Genomic DNA, 19,345 nt, shown 5'->3' with positions numbered 1-19,345 from the left:
CCCTCTTTGTGGTTTCAAATCCTGGCTCTGCCACTTAAACAGGACTCTGTATCTGCCAGAATTGGGAAGCAAAGTATGGGCATGGCCTGGCTGTGGGCAGTGTGATGAATCCAACAGAGTCATCACAGATCCCTGGTGGTAACCCCGCCCCATGTGGCCAGGGGGGCGGCAGCCGCTACCTGATCCCGACCTTGGAGGTGGCTATATGAGGGAGGATCCCATGGGAGGAGACCACTACCGGGGAGATGCCATGACTTCATTGAATGAGGCATGGTAGCCCCCCCCATTTGCCCATGAGGAAAACCCCCTATACCTAATGGCCTATTGACGTGTCTGTTTCCAAATTAGGGAAAATAAATAATCCTTTTCCCAACATCCTTTAGACCAAACTTCCATCCATAGTCTGAAAAGTAAAAGCTACAAGAAAACCTTTTTCAGTTCTAATTCCCGATCCTTCATATGGAATAATTGAGAGGCGTTCTCCAAGTACTGTGCATCAGTTGATATCAGTAGACTCAATTCCCACAACCACCGAAGTACTGAGGTGAGGAGGATGAAGGAAATCTTCCGGAGCAGTAGGAGCCTCAAGCTCAATGAGTGTGCTAGGTGTTTTGAGAGAGCACCTGCGAGAGGGACATTTAAAAATGTAAACCAAACTAAGAGAGAGCTCAGGAGAGAGGTCACATCTCCCTTGGTGGTGTGCAGAAGCTGAAGGCACGAGACGGTGTGGCGGAGCTAAGGGGCTCGCTAGCAAAGAGAGACTGAATCATTGCGAGAGCAAGCGGGGCAGCAGAAACGCCAGTAACCAAGAGATGATTCCTGGGCGTTTGGCAGCTGGAGCAAGCAGTGTCACCCTCACCAGGACCTGAAGGCGAGCAGGCATGCTGGAGCGGAGCCGCAGGAGAAGGCAGAGAGACATCCAGAGCGGAAGGCAAGCAGCAGAACTGCACTGCGTAAGTGCGAACGGGACCGAAGATGCCACACAAAGCCGGTGAGTCAGCCCAAGCAAAGTGGGGACCACAGGGCATTTCAGCGACCTCACCAAACACAATTTGAACTTTGTAAGGTCACAGAGACCAAAACAATAAGAAGATTGTTTGCAAGTCAAAAAGTCAAAATACAAATGCAACCCCTAACATGTACGAGTGCATGGAATGCCGATATGGGGAAAACTGAAAGTGAACAGTGAAAGCATCAGAAATACTGAATCGAGGAAAATATAAACAATTGTGAATGTAAAGCAACTTTTACACATATATGGAAATAAGAAGTCCTGACAGGCGAGTAAACTTGGAAAATTAAAAGTATATGCGAAGTCTGGCAGGAGAGTTTACCAGGCACTTGGACGTGCTTAATAAGTCCTGGAATGCGAGAATACTAGGAAAATTACAAAAGAAAGACATTCTCAAAGGAAAAAAATCTCAAGGCTGAACAGTGTTTACCTAACAGGATTGTTGTGGACCAAGGAGAGATACAGAGACATTGGCTATCCCCGGCTGCTTCACTCTCCGTTTGTATAACCTTTTATTTCCTGGTATGGAAAGTCACGTATCACACGCTGTGCAAGGTCCTCTGTTCTGAAGTTCAGAGCATTCAAAGTAGACGATTGCAAAACCAATTCTGAGTATGGCAGCCTTAGGAAAATGGGTGAGAGGAACTTTGAAGTAAACGTTCTGTCGGTTTGCCTACTCCCCACACTCTCTATATGACGTCATCAGTCACACAAAAGCAGTGAGACTTGAATGATCTCCGGTGTCAAACGGTCGTTAGTAGGCTGACTAAACCCCTCTGTGAAGTATGGCACATCAGTTCATATCTGCTCTCAGCACACTGTAAACAATAGCACTGTCGCCACTCTCAAATGCAGCCCTGCATTAAGAAGACACGTAAACTCAAATTGACAGCCCCGTTGCCAAACTAGCGTTGTTACAAATGTTTATGGAGGGATGACTCCTTCGATATGGGGCTGCCCTCCGGACCCGGTGGATGTCTCCCTGCCCTGGGGCCAATCACACAAGCTTCACTAGGACCGGCGCTCTCCTGTCACTATATGAGCCCACTTGGCCGGCTCCCAAGCATGCAGCGCCTGGCGTCCCCCTGCGCTTCTCGCTTCTCCTCACCTCTGTTAGTGATGACTCGGCCTCCTTATCACTTGTCCGGCATGTACGGCACTCCCCTCTCTTTCTCTTTCCGTGCTCCGTTTTCTTTCTCTTGTGGTGCTGTGACTCAGTTTTCTATGGAGTATGTTCCCAGATCCTCGTCGCCAATGTTAACCGGATGCCTGGAGGAGATGTGTTGAGGTGGATCTCTTTCATTTCATATTACATGTAATTAGCCTTAGTAGTAATAGAATTATTGCTGCGTGATGTTCTACACCTTTTGCATTGTGATGATGTGTAATTCTATCTTGGAGTGTTTTTCTTTACTGTGTGTTCCAATGAGGTCAGTTGGAGCCTGCCTTTCAAGGGGGTGCCTGCTTTCTCTGAGGTCCTTACTCAAAGTATTATCAAGCTTCTGTCTAGTCTGGACATCCCTACTTAACATTGGCGACGAGGATTGTCACAAAAGACCCACCGTGAGGATGTCTGGAGTTTTCTGCCCTTCGGTCTGCTCCGCGTCGGCGGCGCCCAGCCAGAGAGTTTGAACACCACATAAAACTTAAGAGCAATGCTCAGCCTGTAGTACACAAAGTGCGCCAAGTACCACTGAAAATGAGAGCTCAACTTAAAGCAGAATTAGATAACTTGGTTGTCAAGGGGGCGATTGAGCCAGTTGTGGCCACTGAATGGTTATCTCCTATTGTCTTGGTTGCCAAGGCGAATGGCAAGATGAGATTGTGTGTTGATTTGCGCAGTCTTAATCAGAACATAGTAGTGGAAATACATCCGTTGCCAAATATTTCAGAAGTACTATCCACTCTAGGGGAGCCTAAGTTGTTTTCTATAATTGATCTCTCATCTGCCTATCATCAGGTACCCTTGTCCAAAGAGTGTCAGCATCGGACTGCCTCTATCACTCCTGAGGGTGTTTTCAAGTATAACCGGATGCCCTTTGGACTGCCTTCTGCAGCGTCAGTTTTTCAAAGGGTAATGGAGAGGGTACTCAAGGGACTCAGTAAACATGTCTCTTAAAGGTAGACAGCCGGGGACAAAATTATGTCTGAGTTGGTTAGATCTAGCGAAGAGTGTGCATGTGAACAGAAATAGGATTATGAGTCTCATCAGAGATACTCAGAATGAGTATAAAGAAAGGTTTAATTCTAGGAGGGAGTTCAAGGAGGCACCATGGTCAGTAGGGGACTGGGTTTATATTAAGAATCCCAGGATTTCTCCCAAGTGTGTTGAGAGTAATTCAACACACCCGGATTCCATTCATTTTTTAAAGGTCAATGTTTGTAAGAGTTGGGGTTTCAGTAGTACAAACCTAGCCGTGAAGCGCTGGAGCACCACACCAGGGTATACTGTAACAGGGTGCAAGAAGGATTTGGGTGCCAATGGGGGTAAAGTAGATCACTGTTTTATGGATTTGAATAATCACTGCACCATACAATAGGATCCCAAGAATCTGCTCTGCAGCTACAAGTAGCACCGTTAACCCGCACGTGAGGGTTCACAGTAGGTGGCAAGTAAATTGTCGACTCTGGTCAGTTCCAGGTTTGCCCTTGACCACTATGTGATCCTGGACACATAGACTCTCTCTACCTCAGACCCCAGAGTTTGAATAGTGAGTGGGACACCTAGTGCCAGATCCACTCCATGTTTTCAGTCTGTCCACTCAAAGCACATTGAAATACAATGATCAGAGTGGGCAAAATGTACACAGTCAGTGGTTAGTGTCAAAACATGGTGTGGTAGTTGCACTTGAGGACCGGACCGCCCCCCAGCCCCCATTATGTTGTTACGCACATAAGCATTCTTTTGCCAGCTCTGTGCATGAGTTGTTCACTATTCCCAAACCTTGTGAGAAACATGCCCCATTGGGCATAAAGCCATGGGTGTAATTTTAGGGGGGGGAAGGGTGTTTGCTCCCCCCAAATTTCGTGGCACACGATTTTGTCCCCATTCATTTGGCAGGGGCACCTTTTCCTTTAGATGTCATGTCCCCCCCCAACAATTTCAGCAAAGTTACTCCACTGCATAAAGCAATATATTGCTCCCCAGGCAGGCACAGCATATTGCAGAATATGGACCATTGCAACAGGACACACCCCATGCTATTTTTTTTCCGGCCAGCATCTAAATGATAGCAAATGTTGAAATGATGAGTCGATGGAGCAGTGCTGCTGGAATTCGAACCTGTAACCTGCAAGTTACACAGATCCGCGTCAGTCCCACAAGACCTCGAGCCATTTGCTCAGCTTGTGATCACCGCAACATTCAACAACTGCCTTCGCAATTGAAGCGTGCTATGGTTCAACTGTAATAAATTGTAATGATATTTATTGTTCTAAATAATTGGTATGTCCCACTTTGAGCGAACACCGGCTTCTCTGGAGCGAGACCTGGCTGGCGGTAGGTTTTCAGGTTTCATCAGCCTAGGTGTTCTCAGGGCGGCGGAGGACCAACTTCCCATACAGCACCTCCTCAGCTAATTAACTCTCCTGATTACAATAATGAGTATTGATTCACTCCGGGATGACTTCCTGCGCGCTCGGCCCCAATCTGCGCGCGCTGTAAAATTCTGGATATGAATATTAATGGCACGCTCCTGCTTTGTTTCCGGGGCCCCAGAGGTGCAGTTTGCGATCCTGTGCACTCCACGTCGAGGACACAAAGCACTTCACAGCAATTCTCCTGGAGTAGAAGGTGGCGGTCGCACATTGAGCGAAAGTAAACCTGTAGGGTCGTAATAGAGTTATTTGCAGAGGGTCAAGGCACTTCAGGACCCCCTTCAAAGCGCTTGGATAAAACAACCACAGGCAGCATCCACTCTATGCAATTTCAGGGTAAAGAGATGGACTTTCTTGGAATTCACAAATTTGGCAGGTCACAAACCTGGATGCGCAGTATCACTAAATTCTGGTCTAGAGGGAATCCAGGATACTTCCCTAATTAGCAGTAACAATGTCAGGCCGACATGACAACCGGATGCCCAGCATCACTAAATTCTGGTCTAGAGGGAATCCAGGATACTTCACTAATTAGAAGTAACAATGTCAGGCTAACATGACAACCGGATTCCCAGTATCACTAAATTCTGGTCTAGAGGGAATCCAGGATGCTGCCCCAATTAGCACTCACAATATTCTGAGTTATGTGGAGTTTTGATGCAGGCCCATGACCATGATGACCCCCCCCCCCCCGAGCTATCCTCTCAGGGGCAACGCGCTCGCCTTAGAAGCAAGACAACGTGGAGCAACACAGGTTAGATCCCTGGGTCTGTGCTTAGAAACCTTTGGGTATTAAGCGTGTTATAAATAACCTATACCATGTTGTTCCCTAGATAGTGTTTCTCTTTGGTCTGGAAAGTTGGTGTTGTCCTTGATGTACCAGCACCTCGATGCCTCTTCAGAGGCGAGAAATTATCTCTACAAATCTCCGCCAATACCACAATGTCAGGCCGACATCAAAACTGAAGGCCCACTATCACCAAATTCTGGTCACGAGGGACCCCAGGATGTTTCTCCATTAGCACTCGCAATGTCAGGCCAACGTGCCCACCAGATAACCAGTAAAACCAAAATCTGCTCAAGAGGGAACCTTGGACGCTTCCCAATTAGCACTCCATGTCGGGACGACATAGAAACTGATGAAAAATAGCACCAAATTTGGTCAGGATGGGAGTGAGGATTCTTCCCAATTAGCACTCACAATGTCGTGTCGATACTGAAATTGATGCCCAATTGCACCGTTGTAAGCTTGGATGCTTCGCAATTAGCCTCAACAAAAAAGAAACACTCTGGGTTATCCCACAGAATACCAGATTTGCAGTTTTGATGTGGAATGCATCAGCTATCTTTGCCAGAGTTCACACAGAGGCCCTTCTCCAAGTCCCACAACTTGTACCGCATCAACTTTCGACTGGTGCCTGGGCACCTATGAAATATGGGTGCTGAAACTATATCTGTTAAACTACTCAAGGCATCTAAATAGCCCTCCCACTATATGCCAAATGGGACACTACACCTCTGCAACCAATTTACATATGACAGCCTGGTGAATGCATCCCAACACCACAGGCAGACAAGGTTTCAATTCTGGATTGAAATGCCTCGATGCTCTTGGCACAAAGCACCTAGACACTCAACAGCACACAGGATCTTCTGGTCTGCCTGAATCGTTCTCTCTTCTTGTTCCACTCTAAGGAACAGTCCACAGAGATTTGTTCAAAATCAAACTAAAAGTCTACCTCCTCACCTCCGAGTTACCCTCTTAATCTACCTCTCAGCTGCCTGCTAGCTAACATTTTACACTTGCCTCTAACCTACCCCTGTCCCTCACTTCCAATGCCTCCACACTAGCACTTCACCCATCATGGTCATATTATAACACAGATGGCCGTACCGCCTACCTGCACTTAAAATTGTCCAATTTATGTATGTCCACGGCGAAAGTTCCATTTACTCCCCTCCACAACCTGGTCAGAATGTCCCTCAAACTCACCCCATTGGAGGAAGCTCACTGCTTCCCCTCAAATCCAATGTCTTATTGATACGTTCTTTTGTGAGCTAAAGAGCATTGTTCATCCTGCATATGTATACATACAGCGATCCCAACAACACAACAGCGGGTAGCTAAAGGAACTTCTGGGCTTCATCCCCACATTTTGGTGAAGTTGCGATGCTGGAGTGTGAACCCCATCTCTAGGAGTTCCACCCATTAGGGCAGGCGTCTGCAACCTTTGGATCTCCAGATGTTTCGGACTACAATTCCCCTGCTATCCGGCTATTGACTATGCTGGTTAGGGATGATGGGAGTTGTAGTTCCAAACATCTGGAGAGCCAAAGGTTGCAGACCCCTGCTTTAGAGATTGGAAAGGAGGCCTTTTATATTCACAGAGGTTTCCATTCCCCGAGGGGCCCTTGGCTGCTCTGGCGGCTGCACCGGAGGCTCAGCCTAGGACAGGGATGATCCCACTGGCGGGGGTTTGGGGGCAGAAAAGCTGCTCTTGTGTTTACAGGTCTGCTCACCGCCGCCGTGGAAGGAAGTGATGTGAACACGTTTACCAAGCTGTGATCAGCGCACAGCTGCTTCAGCCTCGCATATACACCCCAGACCCTCGCTCACACAGGCGAGACTTGACTGTAGGCCACTGAAGTTAGTGCTGGGCAGATCCCTCTGGAAACCAGGCAAAGGATTGCCTCCACCGCGAGGAAGGAGAGCAAATTAAGACCCTTTCCATACTCGACAGAGAGGATCCGGGCAATTGGTTGGGCGTTATTCCTCTCTGGTTCCTGCAAACCAGCCTGAAGAACCCAAAACGCTCCCATGATCCTGCATTTTGAGTAACATACGGAAGCGGCGAGCTCAACACACTGGTCAGCTGCAGCCAAACTGGACAATGGTCCCCATACAACCACCTTTTCTGCAATGCATATCCCAGGTGTCTTATTGGCAAACACCGTGTTAGAGATTTTGAGGTCATTAACAGCAATAATGGACTGCTCGGTCTGTAACACCTTTAACTCATATTTTGTTAGGATCGAATGGATGTTTTCTGTTTTTGGTATAGCCGGGGAATTTGTATACAGCGCTTGTGTTGGGTTTTAGGTCACATTTTGGATGTACTGTAAATGTTTGCATCATAGCCACTCGAAAGATGCCACTGCCAGCGTGTGGAACTGTTCTAACAGCGAGAGTGAAACGGCTGTATTGTGTCCTCTTATTCACGGCCAGTCGTGACCAGCAAAAGGACCGGCTCAAGACTATTTGGGCGGCATAGCAGGGGCATCGAATGCCAACACTCAACAAACAACCGTTTGGCACTCATTGTGGCACGGTTAGTGGCTTCAGCTTTAATTGACGCGATTCTGAGAGGGGCGCTGGTGGAAGGTGTCCGAAATATCTACTTTTGTGTGGGATGATTTAATTCTATGTATAAAATAAAAACCTTAATAAAACACATCCGACCTATAGGCTCCTGAATACCGAGGCAAACTCTGCCAAATTACACGTCTGCGAACATCAATCGCTCTCTCCCGCCCCTAGATATTTCTAGAGGTGCCAGAATATCGCGGGAGGGGGCAAGAGGCAGGAGCTTCTCAGTCCAAAGCCACCGCGCCCCACACTGTCCTGCTTCGAAGCCAGCACTGCCAAGAAAAGTGCACCGTTCATGAAAACAATCGCTACTCCGAACAGGAGCTGGGCACGTGCTACAACAGGGAATTCACATGAAGGTGGATTCGTATGGCATTGCATTCAGAGTGGGATGGCTTCGCGGCGCTATGAATGGAGGGTTAACTGCATGGTGGGTGAGGATTGCAGGTTTTGTATTGTATTTTTGTTTAAAGCGTCCTACTGACAAACAAGCAGCGTCACGGCGCTGTACAGGCGGGTGGGAGGGTCCAGAAAGAATCTAGCAAATACCTGCGCATCAGCCAACATCCCCAACACAGCTCAACCCGAGCCCTGGCTGCCCTGCAACGTGCCTTCCTTGAGGATACAACGTTCTTCTAAAACGCCACGGCGTCCCCTGGGTACTAATTAGTGCTGTAAAAAAAAAAAAGATAAATAACTGAGTTCTCCTTCGCTGCCCCATCCCCCCACTCCTTGGCTCCCGAAACATAGCCCCGCGAGCAGTGGGGGGCACGTAACGTTTTGTTCTCCAGCAAAAGGTGTCGCCAACGCCTTCTGGCTGGGCATCGGCCGTCCCCCGCCTGTCCCCGCGGCGGCTTCACGACGTGGCGTTTGCTTGTAAATGAGACGCTTCGCACCACCTCTGCGGGTGGGGAGGGACGACGGCAGCTGCGTAGAGGGCGGGGGAGGGGGAGCAGACACGGGGCCATGCCCTAGCCTGGGGGAAGAAGGGTGATAAGCATGGAATGTCGAAGGCTTTCATTCGCTCGGGTTCAAGTGTCACCCAGGAAGATAGCTCGGTGGGCTAATGCCTGTGTGTAAACCGAAGGCCCTAAATACGTCTCTCCTTGGCCGACCTACTCCTTAACCTAGAGACCATTTTAAGAGTAAAGTGCACCACATAAAGGGCTAATTATCGTGTCAATGTTTAATCATCCCTGAACAAAATGCGGAGTCCTGGCAGACCCCACTTGGCGAACATCGCTGCCTGCAACCCAACTGAAGTGTACTCATTTTTTGCACAGTTTAATCTGCCTCCTCCGTGCCCTCACCCCCCCCCCCCACACACACACACACACACTAGAGGCTCTAGACTATTGTATTGAGAAAAATAAAGACACAAACAAGCCATTGTAACGCAAAGCCACTATTATCGTCCCTATATATGTGTGCAACCTAAAAAAGCAGGGGCTTCATCCACATCAGCTGGGACCGGTCAGCAGCGAGGATCGTGTACAGCCGAGACTCAATGCGCCCACAACTGACCCCTCCTGTAACCCAGAAAGCTGCACAGCTCTGCCTGGAGTCTGCGGCTCAAACGCCCAATCCCTGGCTAGGCCGACTCAGCCTCGCGTGCCCTAGACCGATAAAAAACCGAATACAGCCCGAGTACCAGGGTAAAATCCAGTGTGCATGGAGGGCCTTGGCTGGTAGGGCTGGGGTAGACGCCGTGACACTTCAGGCGTTCTGGGCTCCGGGGTGCATCACGTGGAGGCGATAGAATGTGTGCTAAGCAGCTTGGTACTTTTCCCTCGAGGTCTGTGTGGCGAATATTGCCAGTAGAGCCCGTGATAAGTCAGCCCCCCTCCATGCATTCGGGGCCCCTCTCTATCCCCTTTGCCTGTCTGCCTAAACACGGAGCTCTAATGCGCTCCACCGCCGCAAGGACACGGGCAGGATAGTTTGCAAAGTACCGAAGAAGGCACGGGCAGTGTTATATTACATTGTGTATTTATCCTAAGTTGCAGTCCAGCTGCGCGCGAATCAGGATTGTTCCCCTGCCCTCGCCCATCCCTCACCCAGTGTGCTTTGAAACGCCGCGGTGCAAAGTAGCGCCTTATACAACGGCCCTCGCAGAAAAGCTGCCCGGTGCACTTAGGGAAACTGAGTGAGCAGTCGGCTTCCCAGGCGGGACCCAGTGCGTTCCCGAATAGGGCCATTATCCACAGCAGGCCAGTGCGTTGACTCACTGAGCAGCAGCAACGCGCCTCCCACCCAATGGAGAATCGTTCATGGCTAGGATCGCCGCGCAGCTACCAGGATGGACTCGGGGCGGCAGGCATTTAGCACAGCACGCACCACAGCATATATATCATGGCGTGCCATACAGGGACGTCATTTCACCAAAATGCCAGGGATAGCGAAGTTACATCACACGACCCATGACCCCTGATGACATCACAGGATGTGATGTCATTTGACCCCACCCCAAAGTGATATCGCGGGAAGCGATGGAACACGACCTTTCACCCGTTGACAAAACAGGAAGTGGCATCACATAGCATTGTACACTACAAAAAATATGGTTTCGATATCACTATAATGTGATGTACATTTCATACCTGAATGGATCACCATATGTACCTTTAAGATCAGTGTGTGTGGGCCCATATTACCAAATAACTGTGATTGCAAGCAGATGTCCATGACCAAAGGATAATGATGTGTTATTATATAGCACTTAAGCTTAAGCGCTTTATATAGATGAAATATACACCCAATATCACCCAACCTGTGTTGGTACCCATTTATCGTTCTCGGAAGGATGAAAGGCTGAGTTGAGGCGTTTGAGAACAGACTAAATCAGTGACTCACCCCCTGAAGTGTGCCTTAAATAAACCTTTAATGAGTCTAGCAATGATTGTATAGAATTCCAGAAAGACACATTTTTTGGCATTCCTATTCTTTCTTATTTAGGTTCAGTGCGGAAAGTTTAAGACTTGTGGCCCTCATGTTCTTATTTTTCTTCTTTTTTTAAGGGGCCTGAACAAGAAAGCTAGCCACCCCAGAATGAAAAAGCCACATGGTGCTGGCTACAGCCCAGGAGCTTGCATTGCAAAAACAAAAAAAAACAAAAAACTTTTTTTTTTTTTTTTTTTTTTTTTTTTAAGAGGCCGCAGGGAGACCACGTCCCTGGTGCCATGACGCTATGCGTAACAGAAACAGCAGGGCATATGCCACGTGAGACACTGGGCTGTGCTCTGCTGCAAGTTCCATCCGGTTATACGCGTGTGATGTGTTACGGAAGGGTGGGCCGGGTGCTATGTCATAATATTGCATAACAAACACATGGACCTCATCTAACCTTAAACGTTATGAGATGGGAAAACCGAGCATGGCACGCCAATTACGTCATGCCAGACCCCACAATGATTCAATCCAGTAAAGCCTGGTGTAGCCTAGAGCGCCACCACAGACCCTAACATAGCATACCAAAGACCATGAACAAGAAGTACACAATAACAGAAGGCTAACCTATACCCAAGCAGGCCGTCCTGCCCTATAACAGCATCACCCATCTGCTTAATCCAGTCCATGGAAAAAAGACGCACAACACAGCAGGCGACCTACCCAGAGAGAAAGCCCTATGCGGAGCCAAATGGAACCCGACCGGACGCCACACACCTGGCATAACGACGAGCATCGTACGCTATGCCGTGCAGATAACAGTCGCGAGTGGGACCGCCTGCAGTGCCCGCCGCCCGGGAGGCCTTCAGACTCGTGCACAGGCGCCGGACATCACGCACAGCCGCCAGTGGAGATGGAGACGGCGACACAGAGTGCTGCATGCGTGATAACAGACCTCTGCATAGGACCCCAAGTGCTGCTGCACAGACCGCACTCGTCCTGTCCACGCTAAGACGGTTCCGTCTTTCCCCTCTTGCATTCCGTGTACACAGGCACATACTCACGCGGGCTTAGTGCGCACACATTTCCACGCAATCTGATGGCCGCAACACGCTACCAGCTCGGCAGGACAGACTCCGCTTTTCATCGACTTTAAGTCGATAAAATGTGTGCCATCGCTTTGGGTACTATCATCATGTGTTAGCGTCAGAGGCACCAACCCGCTAACATTTAAGATACAAAGCCACACTCAGGCTCGGACTGGCCTATCGGGCAATAGGCCCCTGGCCAAATCAAAAACACAAATGTCTGGTACGGGCCCGTTCTTTGGGTCAAAATGAGCCCGTTTTTTGTCAATTTGGCCCAGTTTGATGAGTTAATTCACTCTGCAGCTAGTAGTATTGACCAGTGTTGCTGAATAAATATGCTTTTAAAAAATGCAATTTGCATCACATTTTATCAAAAAAACTCACCTTTGGGTACGATTCAAAGAGTGTCACAAAAGGAATGACTTGTCATTTGCAACTGTGGGCCACTTGTTCATTGGTGCCAGGACAATTTTATGGTCCAGTCCGACCCTGGCTTCAGAAATATCCATGCAAGAACACAGCTCATATATGGGTTTTCATATATGGAACTATGGAACTAAGCTTCTGCGAAGTACGGACATAAAAATACTAAAGCCATTCCCACGTGTTTTTTTTTATAGTGTGGCTGCCCTTGTGCCAGCTCTTTTTCCAGCTCGGGAACATAGCCCACCAATGAAAGGGGCACCTTGCACCCAACGCCCCCTGCCTACACACCGTCACATTCAGCGGGCACTACTCGTGCAGCTGAGCGGACCTTCTGTGCAAAATGACAAGGGCAATAAGCAGCTTAATCGGGAAAGGAGTAGACCATGAAGGGTTAAACACGCTAAGATCTTTCAATTTGATGCAAAGCGCTCTGACGCGCCTGGGTGCCTGCAAGTGCTATACATAAAGAAATTCAAGGAATAAAAAAAAAATGTATGGACAAACGGTTCAGAGCCGCATTGAAGAGTTGCACGCCCCATACCCCCGCTCCCCCCCCCGCACACACATATTAGCGAATGCAATTCACCCCTTTCCATTTAGGGGGGGGGGGGATTCGTTCGTCCACAAGGCAACACACTATGTATTACCAAGACCCCAGGATTGCGTGGACCTAAAACTAACGCAGATCAACAGCGAGCATTGTAAGCACGGTGGGGTACGCTTCAATGCCGAACAACGAAAATAAATATTTAAAAGGACATCTTTTTTTTAAACAGCAAAATGTCAAAATATTCAGAAATCACGAAGTGGTCTATTAACTAAACCTCTGGCTCCAAATAGTGAACTTCTTAATTTAAATTCCGCAACACGTGCTCTTTCCTTTTGTTAATGTATTCCCCCGCCCCCCATCTTTTGCGCTTTGGGATGCAAACTCGGACCACTGGAGCGTGCCAGTGCCACCCCAAAACGATTGCATGATGTGGTGGGACGGGGCTGCATGCATACACGACACCCCTTGTTTATATTGTTTATAATGTAATGCACCTTAAGCGACCTCCTCCGATGAGGGTGGACAGTTTGGCGGATTCGTCATCGCCGAGACGTCGAGACGTGAAACATTCAAGGCGCCTTCACGGAAACAAGGCGCTCGGCAACTCAGAAACCCGCGACAGAAGTGGCGAATCGATACGCTTTTCCCCGCGTTTAATGGCAAGGCGGGGACGAATTACCAACTTCCTCCGCGTCGAAACCAATAAAAGCTACGAGAAGCGAGCAGAGAGCAGGGGCTGGAGTGTAGCAGACCCCTAAACCCGGGGGTGGCAGTTCTTGCAGGGGTCAATGGCTTCTACAGGCAGCGATTCCTCAAAAACATTGTAATAACTTAAAAGATCACTGTCGAAGACAAATAATCCATCTTCGGCAGTAAAGGAGGTTGTGGTGTGTGTGTGAGGTGGGGGGGGAGGGTAGGATTGGGGCGGCCACAGACTGGAATTAAGCAAGTTTGACAGCTCCCTTGTTCAGCTGTCCCCCCTAGTGTCACACCCACAGTTGCATTCAGAGCTACACGATCTGCCCAGTAGACGGCAGGGTACGTTTTCCAAAGCAGTGTGCCAGACGCGCCCCCACCCTCTTCTCACTCAGCCTGCTCACTTTCCATTTCAAAATGCTTGGTGGTAGCTCCTCGCCACCGCACATGCTGTTGGATACAATTTTAGTGAAGAGGGTATGGCTCCCTCCACCCCTCGGACATGGCGAACTTGACATGCGTTTTGGTGGACGCCTCTATTTCAGGACCTTAAATCTAGAGGAAGGCACCACTGAGAAGGGCAGATCGCAGAGGGGAGTCCTTACAGCTGCAGACAGGTTTTGCACAGGCAGAAGAAAATGACGGAGTCGAGCCCAGAAACAATTGAGTGTGCAGAGTGCGCGATACTAATCCGGTTTAAAAAAAAAAGAATAAACAGCAGGCATCTCACCGCCGTGGAGGGAAGTATCCAATGCAGAACTCGTCAGCGCACATGCACTTGTTTTCATTCAAAGGGATCGTGAACGGTTTGCTTGCTGGCAGCGAGCTTCCCGGAAATGGAACAAGAACTGCCCAGGAGCGCGGACCCAGTTCCAGTCGGGTCCCCCCACTCGCCCAAAAAAATGAAATAAAGCACAATCGGGGACACCATCCACCTACCTTAGAAGCAGCTCCTCATTCCTCATAGTAACCGCCGATTTGGGACAGCGCATGCTTTCTGCAGAGATAGTCGCAACAAAAGCCAGTTCAGGAGTGCGCTCAAACATCAATGCCAGTTTCGCTGCTCGCTAATGGCTACTCGCTCTCTTGCTCGCTCCCTCTCCCTCTCTCTCTCGTCTACGCCGAGCGGTTGAGCAAAAGGGCCCCTGTAGATTCACTAAGCAGGAATAATCTGTGGTGACAAGTTATGTTGTCTGGGCATATTTCACATCGATGCACCGGGTAGCCTATAGGGAGCTTGTTTGCATTCAGTCTAGCCTGGCTGGTGATGCCACTCCTAATTACCGATAGAAATGGCTCAAAATTTAGGAGGGAATCAATTGGTGCAATCAGAACGTGTATCCTTTTTAATGGAATGATGCATGTACCATTGACCGCGTCCGCTGTCATATTTGTGGTCCCCTTCTGTTGGTCACTCTGGAATTCCGTCCACTGTTGTAATTACTGAGCTTACTTAGAGAATTATTGCTTATTTAAATGTATACATTGTAACATAGCACCATCACCAACTTCTATAGTCGCCGCTCTCTACGTGTTAGAAATTCAGGTATACGCACAGTCACCAACAACAATGTATTTGGCACACATTTATAAGAAAATAGAAGCCCAATGACTGCGCTTAAGAGAGCGCTCTCCCAGCATTCATTACAGTAGCGCATGCAAAAAAGCCATTGTGTAAATGCAAAACCAGGCGCAGACAGCAGGTCTGTGCAAAAAAAAAAACTGCCGTATCCGATCGTCGCTGAGGGACAGCAATCTAAAAAGGCCAAGGGTAACCTATAGTGTTTTAGTAGGTAGATGATTAATTAAATGTGATTCATGCAAGTAAAATGTATATTTTATGCATGCAAATCCAACTTGTGTGTAACATGCATGCATCAATTGCATACTACACACACAAACATAAATGTAAATTCCAACTACAGTTGCATTCAGGGCTTTTGAAGAGGGGTGTCATGGAGAGTGTGGCAAAGTGTTCATAAAATCAAACCACTTCAAATTGGTTGATCTCCTTATTTTAAAACTTTGAGGCTGCACACGTTCAGCGATTAAGGGATTTAATTTTATAGAGACAACCAAACACTTCTATGGACAGCCTATGCACATCAATTATTCAATTTTCAATATTTAGTCATGAGTTAATACATTTGGCTGCTGCCTTCAGGTGCCGAGTTCACCCAGGTAGGGGTGGATTGCCAACAAAAAGAGGCACTGGAAATACATGTTCAAAGTAGCCCCATGTTACACATTTTCAGCAAGCCCAACCCTTTTCCTATGGGAACATTTGGAAATAACATAGATTACCACAAAAAAAGAGGCCCAGGGTGCAGATGCCTACTTGGCAAATGTCCAGAGTTCCCTACAGGCCAGTCCACCCCTGTGCCAGGCCAGCCTCACCCAGGCAGCTGGGTAAGGGCCCAGGCAATAGCCACCTCATTTGGCACCTCCATCACATGTTTGCCTGTTCAACCTGGATGCCGCTGGCAAACCAATACCCCAACTCCTGTCTACTGCAACAAGTAGGTAAGGGACACTGATTTGTGTACACACCAAGTACTGCACATTATCAATTCCTGCCTCTGTCTCATTCTAGCTGCGTTCCTGATTATAACCACTATTGAATGTAGGTGCATTTTGAACCCTGCTACTCTCTCAAATCTAGCGGTTGTAAAAGGGTGTAGGAGTAGGAGACAGATACACAGGTGGCATGCTTTTGGCTATAGACTTATTAGTGAGAAATCAAAAGAGAAAACCCTATTGGACCCTAATTCCAAGAGGAGATTCCTTGCCTCAACTAAATACTAAGGAATGTGTCAGGATGTCAGTCCAAAGTAAAAGAGTCCACTGTCCAAACCCATTTCCAACCCTTACACTATAAACTAAACTTGAGAAAAAGGGGAAGTCTTCTTGGTCCAGAAGAATGTCTCCCTTCGTCTGGGCGACAGTCAAAAGTTTACTTCTGGATGACGCAAATGAAATGTTCTTCTCAAAGCTTACACATCAAAAAAGTCTCAAATGGTTCCTTTGGATTGGGTCTCCAACAAGGCACATATAAAGGGAGTCTTATATCTTCTTAATGGTAGGGTGATGGCTCCCTACCACCTAGCCTTTCTCAGATTTCTCAATGTTTTTAACTAATGCCAGGACAGGTGTCTGCTCAGAAAGGTCCAGCACAACTCTCAGGCCCGCCTGGTTCTTCTTCTGAATGGCAAAAATCCTGGAGTCAAAGCCTGGCTGGGAGGCTGGAACTTCCTCCACTGCCTGGCTCTCTACCAGCGACCGGATCTCCGCTAAAAGAGTTGCTGTTCTAACCTGTGGGAGTGGAGGGGAGGAGGGAGGAGAGGCTGGGATGGGATGGGTAGGCGGTACCCCGTGGATACTACGGAGAGGATCCAGGGGTCAGAGAAATTCTGGCGCTATAATTGTGCATGGCGAGCAAGCCTGCCCCCCACCCGAGACACATGGACCCGAAGGGGCGTGCCATGTCTTCTTTCCCGAGGAGGCAGAGGCTGAGGTGGGGGACTGGAAAAAGCCCTTACCTCCCCACCCCCTTTTTGTTGTTTGCGTCGGCTCTGGGACGGCGAGAGGTGTGGCTACCTGTATCTGCGTTCCTGGAAGCCGCGGAACCCTCCATATGTACGACCCTTCTCTGAGCGCTGCTGAGATTGGGTGTAAGATTTGGGCATGGTCTTTGTAAGAATGGACAAGGACTTTGCCGTTTGTGAGCTGTTCTTCTTGTCCAGCTCTTTGTCCGTCGAGGAGTGGAAGAGGCCCCCCCCCCCCCTGAACGGCAGATCTAGGATGCGCTCCTGGACATCTGGGTTGAATTTCGTCACCCGGAGCCAGGCCGTGCTCCTCATGTCCGTGGCAATGCAGATGGATATGCGCTACTGTGGATTCCAGGAGGTCGTGCGCCACGAGCTTGGCCTCCGCTAGCCCCGCCTTAAAGCGAGATTGGCATTGGGAGGGGAGTTCCGGGAGGAAGTCCGCAATTTCCCGCCATAACAGTTGGTTGGCGGCAGCCAGCATGGCATCTGCGTTGGCCTGATGCAGGTGCAACGAGGCGGAGTACATCTTGCTGCCGTAAGCCTCCAAGATCTTCTCCTCCTTGCCTAGCAGCGCCGCAGAGGAGGAGGCTGAGGACGACTGAGGCTTGGAGTATAGTGATGCCGCAGCGATCACCGAGGAGTGTGGCTGAGGATAGGTCGAGAGCAAGAGTGTATCCCCCTCCATCTGCCTGTACTTGGTGTCCAGGCGTCGGTTGACCGGTTGGACTGAGTGGGGCTTGAGCAACCCTTCTTGGCCAGGGAGACTACATTGGTTTTGCAGTGGAATACCCGTGTTGGCAGAGGGGTGTCTTGTGAGGACTTCAGCCAGAACCCCCTCTGCCTGTTGTTCGACCTTGGGCTGAGGGAGGCCCAGGTAGTGCACCAGGCCAGCAAGATGTTCGTGGAATGCCCTAGCTGAGGATGACGTGTCAGGATCTTCCTCTTCGTCCGTGTCCTGGGGGTCCGGAGGATCTTGTGGAGGAGGGGTAGATGGAGCCGGAGGCTGGGGTACAGAGAATGCAGCCGGAGGCTGAAGAGGCGGCGGCGGTTGTAGTGATGGCTGTGGAGCTGGAGGAGGTGATTGCAACGGGGCCGGGGGGCCCGATGAAGGCGTCTGTGGTGCCTCGCTGTCCAAGAAGTCTTTGAAGAAAAGACTAGCGAGGACTTTGTCGAAGAGCACCTCCTCAATGGCCAAGGAGGTGGTAGGGGGTACCGACAGGGTAGCGGGGGACTGCTGGAGCTGCTGCATACCTAGTCCGTATGGACTCATGGGAACGCTGCCCTGCGCATATGAAGGGTAGACTGTAGGCCACGTACCTGGTTGTGACCAGTCCCACCTTGACATTTGTTCTTAGCCAAATTTGCTGAATGGCGTCGGATGGGTGTTCCCGATTGGTGCGGCGGCCATTTTGTCAAGCTGCCTGCCACGTGCCTGCAACGTGATGCCCAGCCCGCTTGGTCCGGCTTCATCCAAGACTCTCACGTGTGGATCATTGGGCCTATCCTGCTCCTCAGGTATCGGCCCGGCAGGTGTGACACTCTCGACCCGGGGGTCGGTAGAACTACATAAAAGCGCCCCCCTCTGACGTATTGCCGGTATTAGGGCATAGACCCTCGGACGTATTGCCAGTGTTAGTGCGTAGCCCCTCGGCCATCGCGCCGGTAAAAGGTTAGAGCCCCTCGCGTGGAAGCCCGGTACAAGAACCTTTCGGTCCCTCGACACTGTGCTGGGAGGATCCGAGGACCCCCTCGACTCGAGGGCTGGTGCACGTGTCGGAAGAAGGACCTGGCCGGTCCCTCCTGCGCAGGAGAGTCCCTGGGAAGGAGTCCCCATTGCGGGGTGCGCTGGAAAATATCGGCCCTACCTTGGACCTGGGACGATGCTTCACAAAGTTCTTGAGATCCTCTGGAGGCGAGTTCTGGAAGAGCTCTCTCCACCTCGCTAGTCTTTTCTTCAAAGCCTTCTTGGACAGCGAGTCACACGCCGAACATGACTGCCAACCGTGGTCTGGGCCAAGGCAACGTAGGCAGAGGGCGTGGGGGTCTGAAGCTGGGAAGAGCCCGTTGCAGGATGGACACCCGCTGAACCCTGTAGAAGTCGACATGCGCCGGGGAGGAGCGTGGCGCCTGAGGACCTAGTACATGAATGATAGATGAGACAAAAAAGACAAACAG

The 19,345-nt window shown here is 49.6% G+C and overlaps 1 protein-coding gene across 18 annotated transcripts in view; it reads right to left on the bottom strand.

Annotated features, from left to right (window-relative positions):
- CELF2 (CUGBP Elav-like family member 2) overlaps positions 1 to 19,345 on the bottom strand; it is a 1,289,895-nt gene that overhangs the window by 521,043 nt on the left and 749,507 nt on the right. For 6 of the 18 annotated variants that reach the window (XM_069629691.1, XM_069629696.1, XM_069629695.1 and 3 more), the window contains exon 1: positions 14,562 to 14,749. The exons of 1 other annotated variant lie outside the window; for it this stretch is intronic. In XM_069629691.1, the coding sequence (XP_069485792.1) occupies positions 14,562 to 14,668 (107 nt within the window). In that variant the 5' untranslated portion in view covers positions 14,669 to 14,749. Of the gene's footprint in view, positions 1 to 14,561; positions 14,756 to 19,345 lie in introns of those variants that run through there. 11 more of the 18 variants (XM_069629686.1, XM_069629698.1, XM_069629693.1 and 8 more) reach the window with 5 other exon arrangements.

This window comes from Ambystoma mexicanum, chromosome 12 (genome assembly GCF_040938575.1).
Source record: "Ambystoma mexicanum isolate Mex_15411 chromosome 12, UKY_AmexF1_1, whole genome shotgun sequence".
Lineage (NCBI taxonomy): Eukaryota > Metazoa > Chordata > Amphibia > Caudata > Ambystomatidae > Ambystoma > Ambystoma mexicanum.
This window is presented reverse-complemented; position numbering and strand designations above follow the sequence as displayed.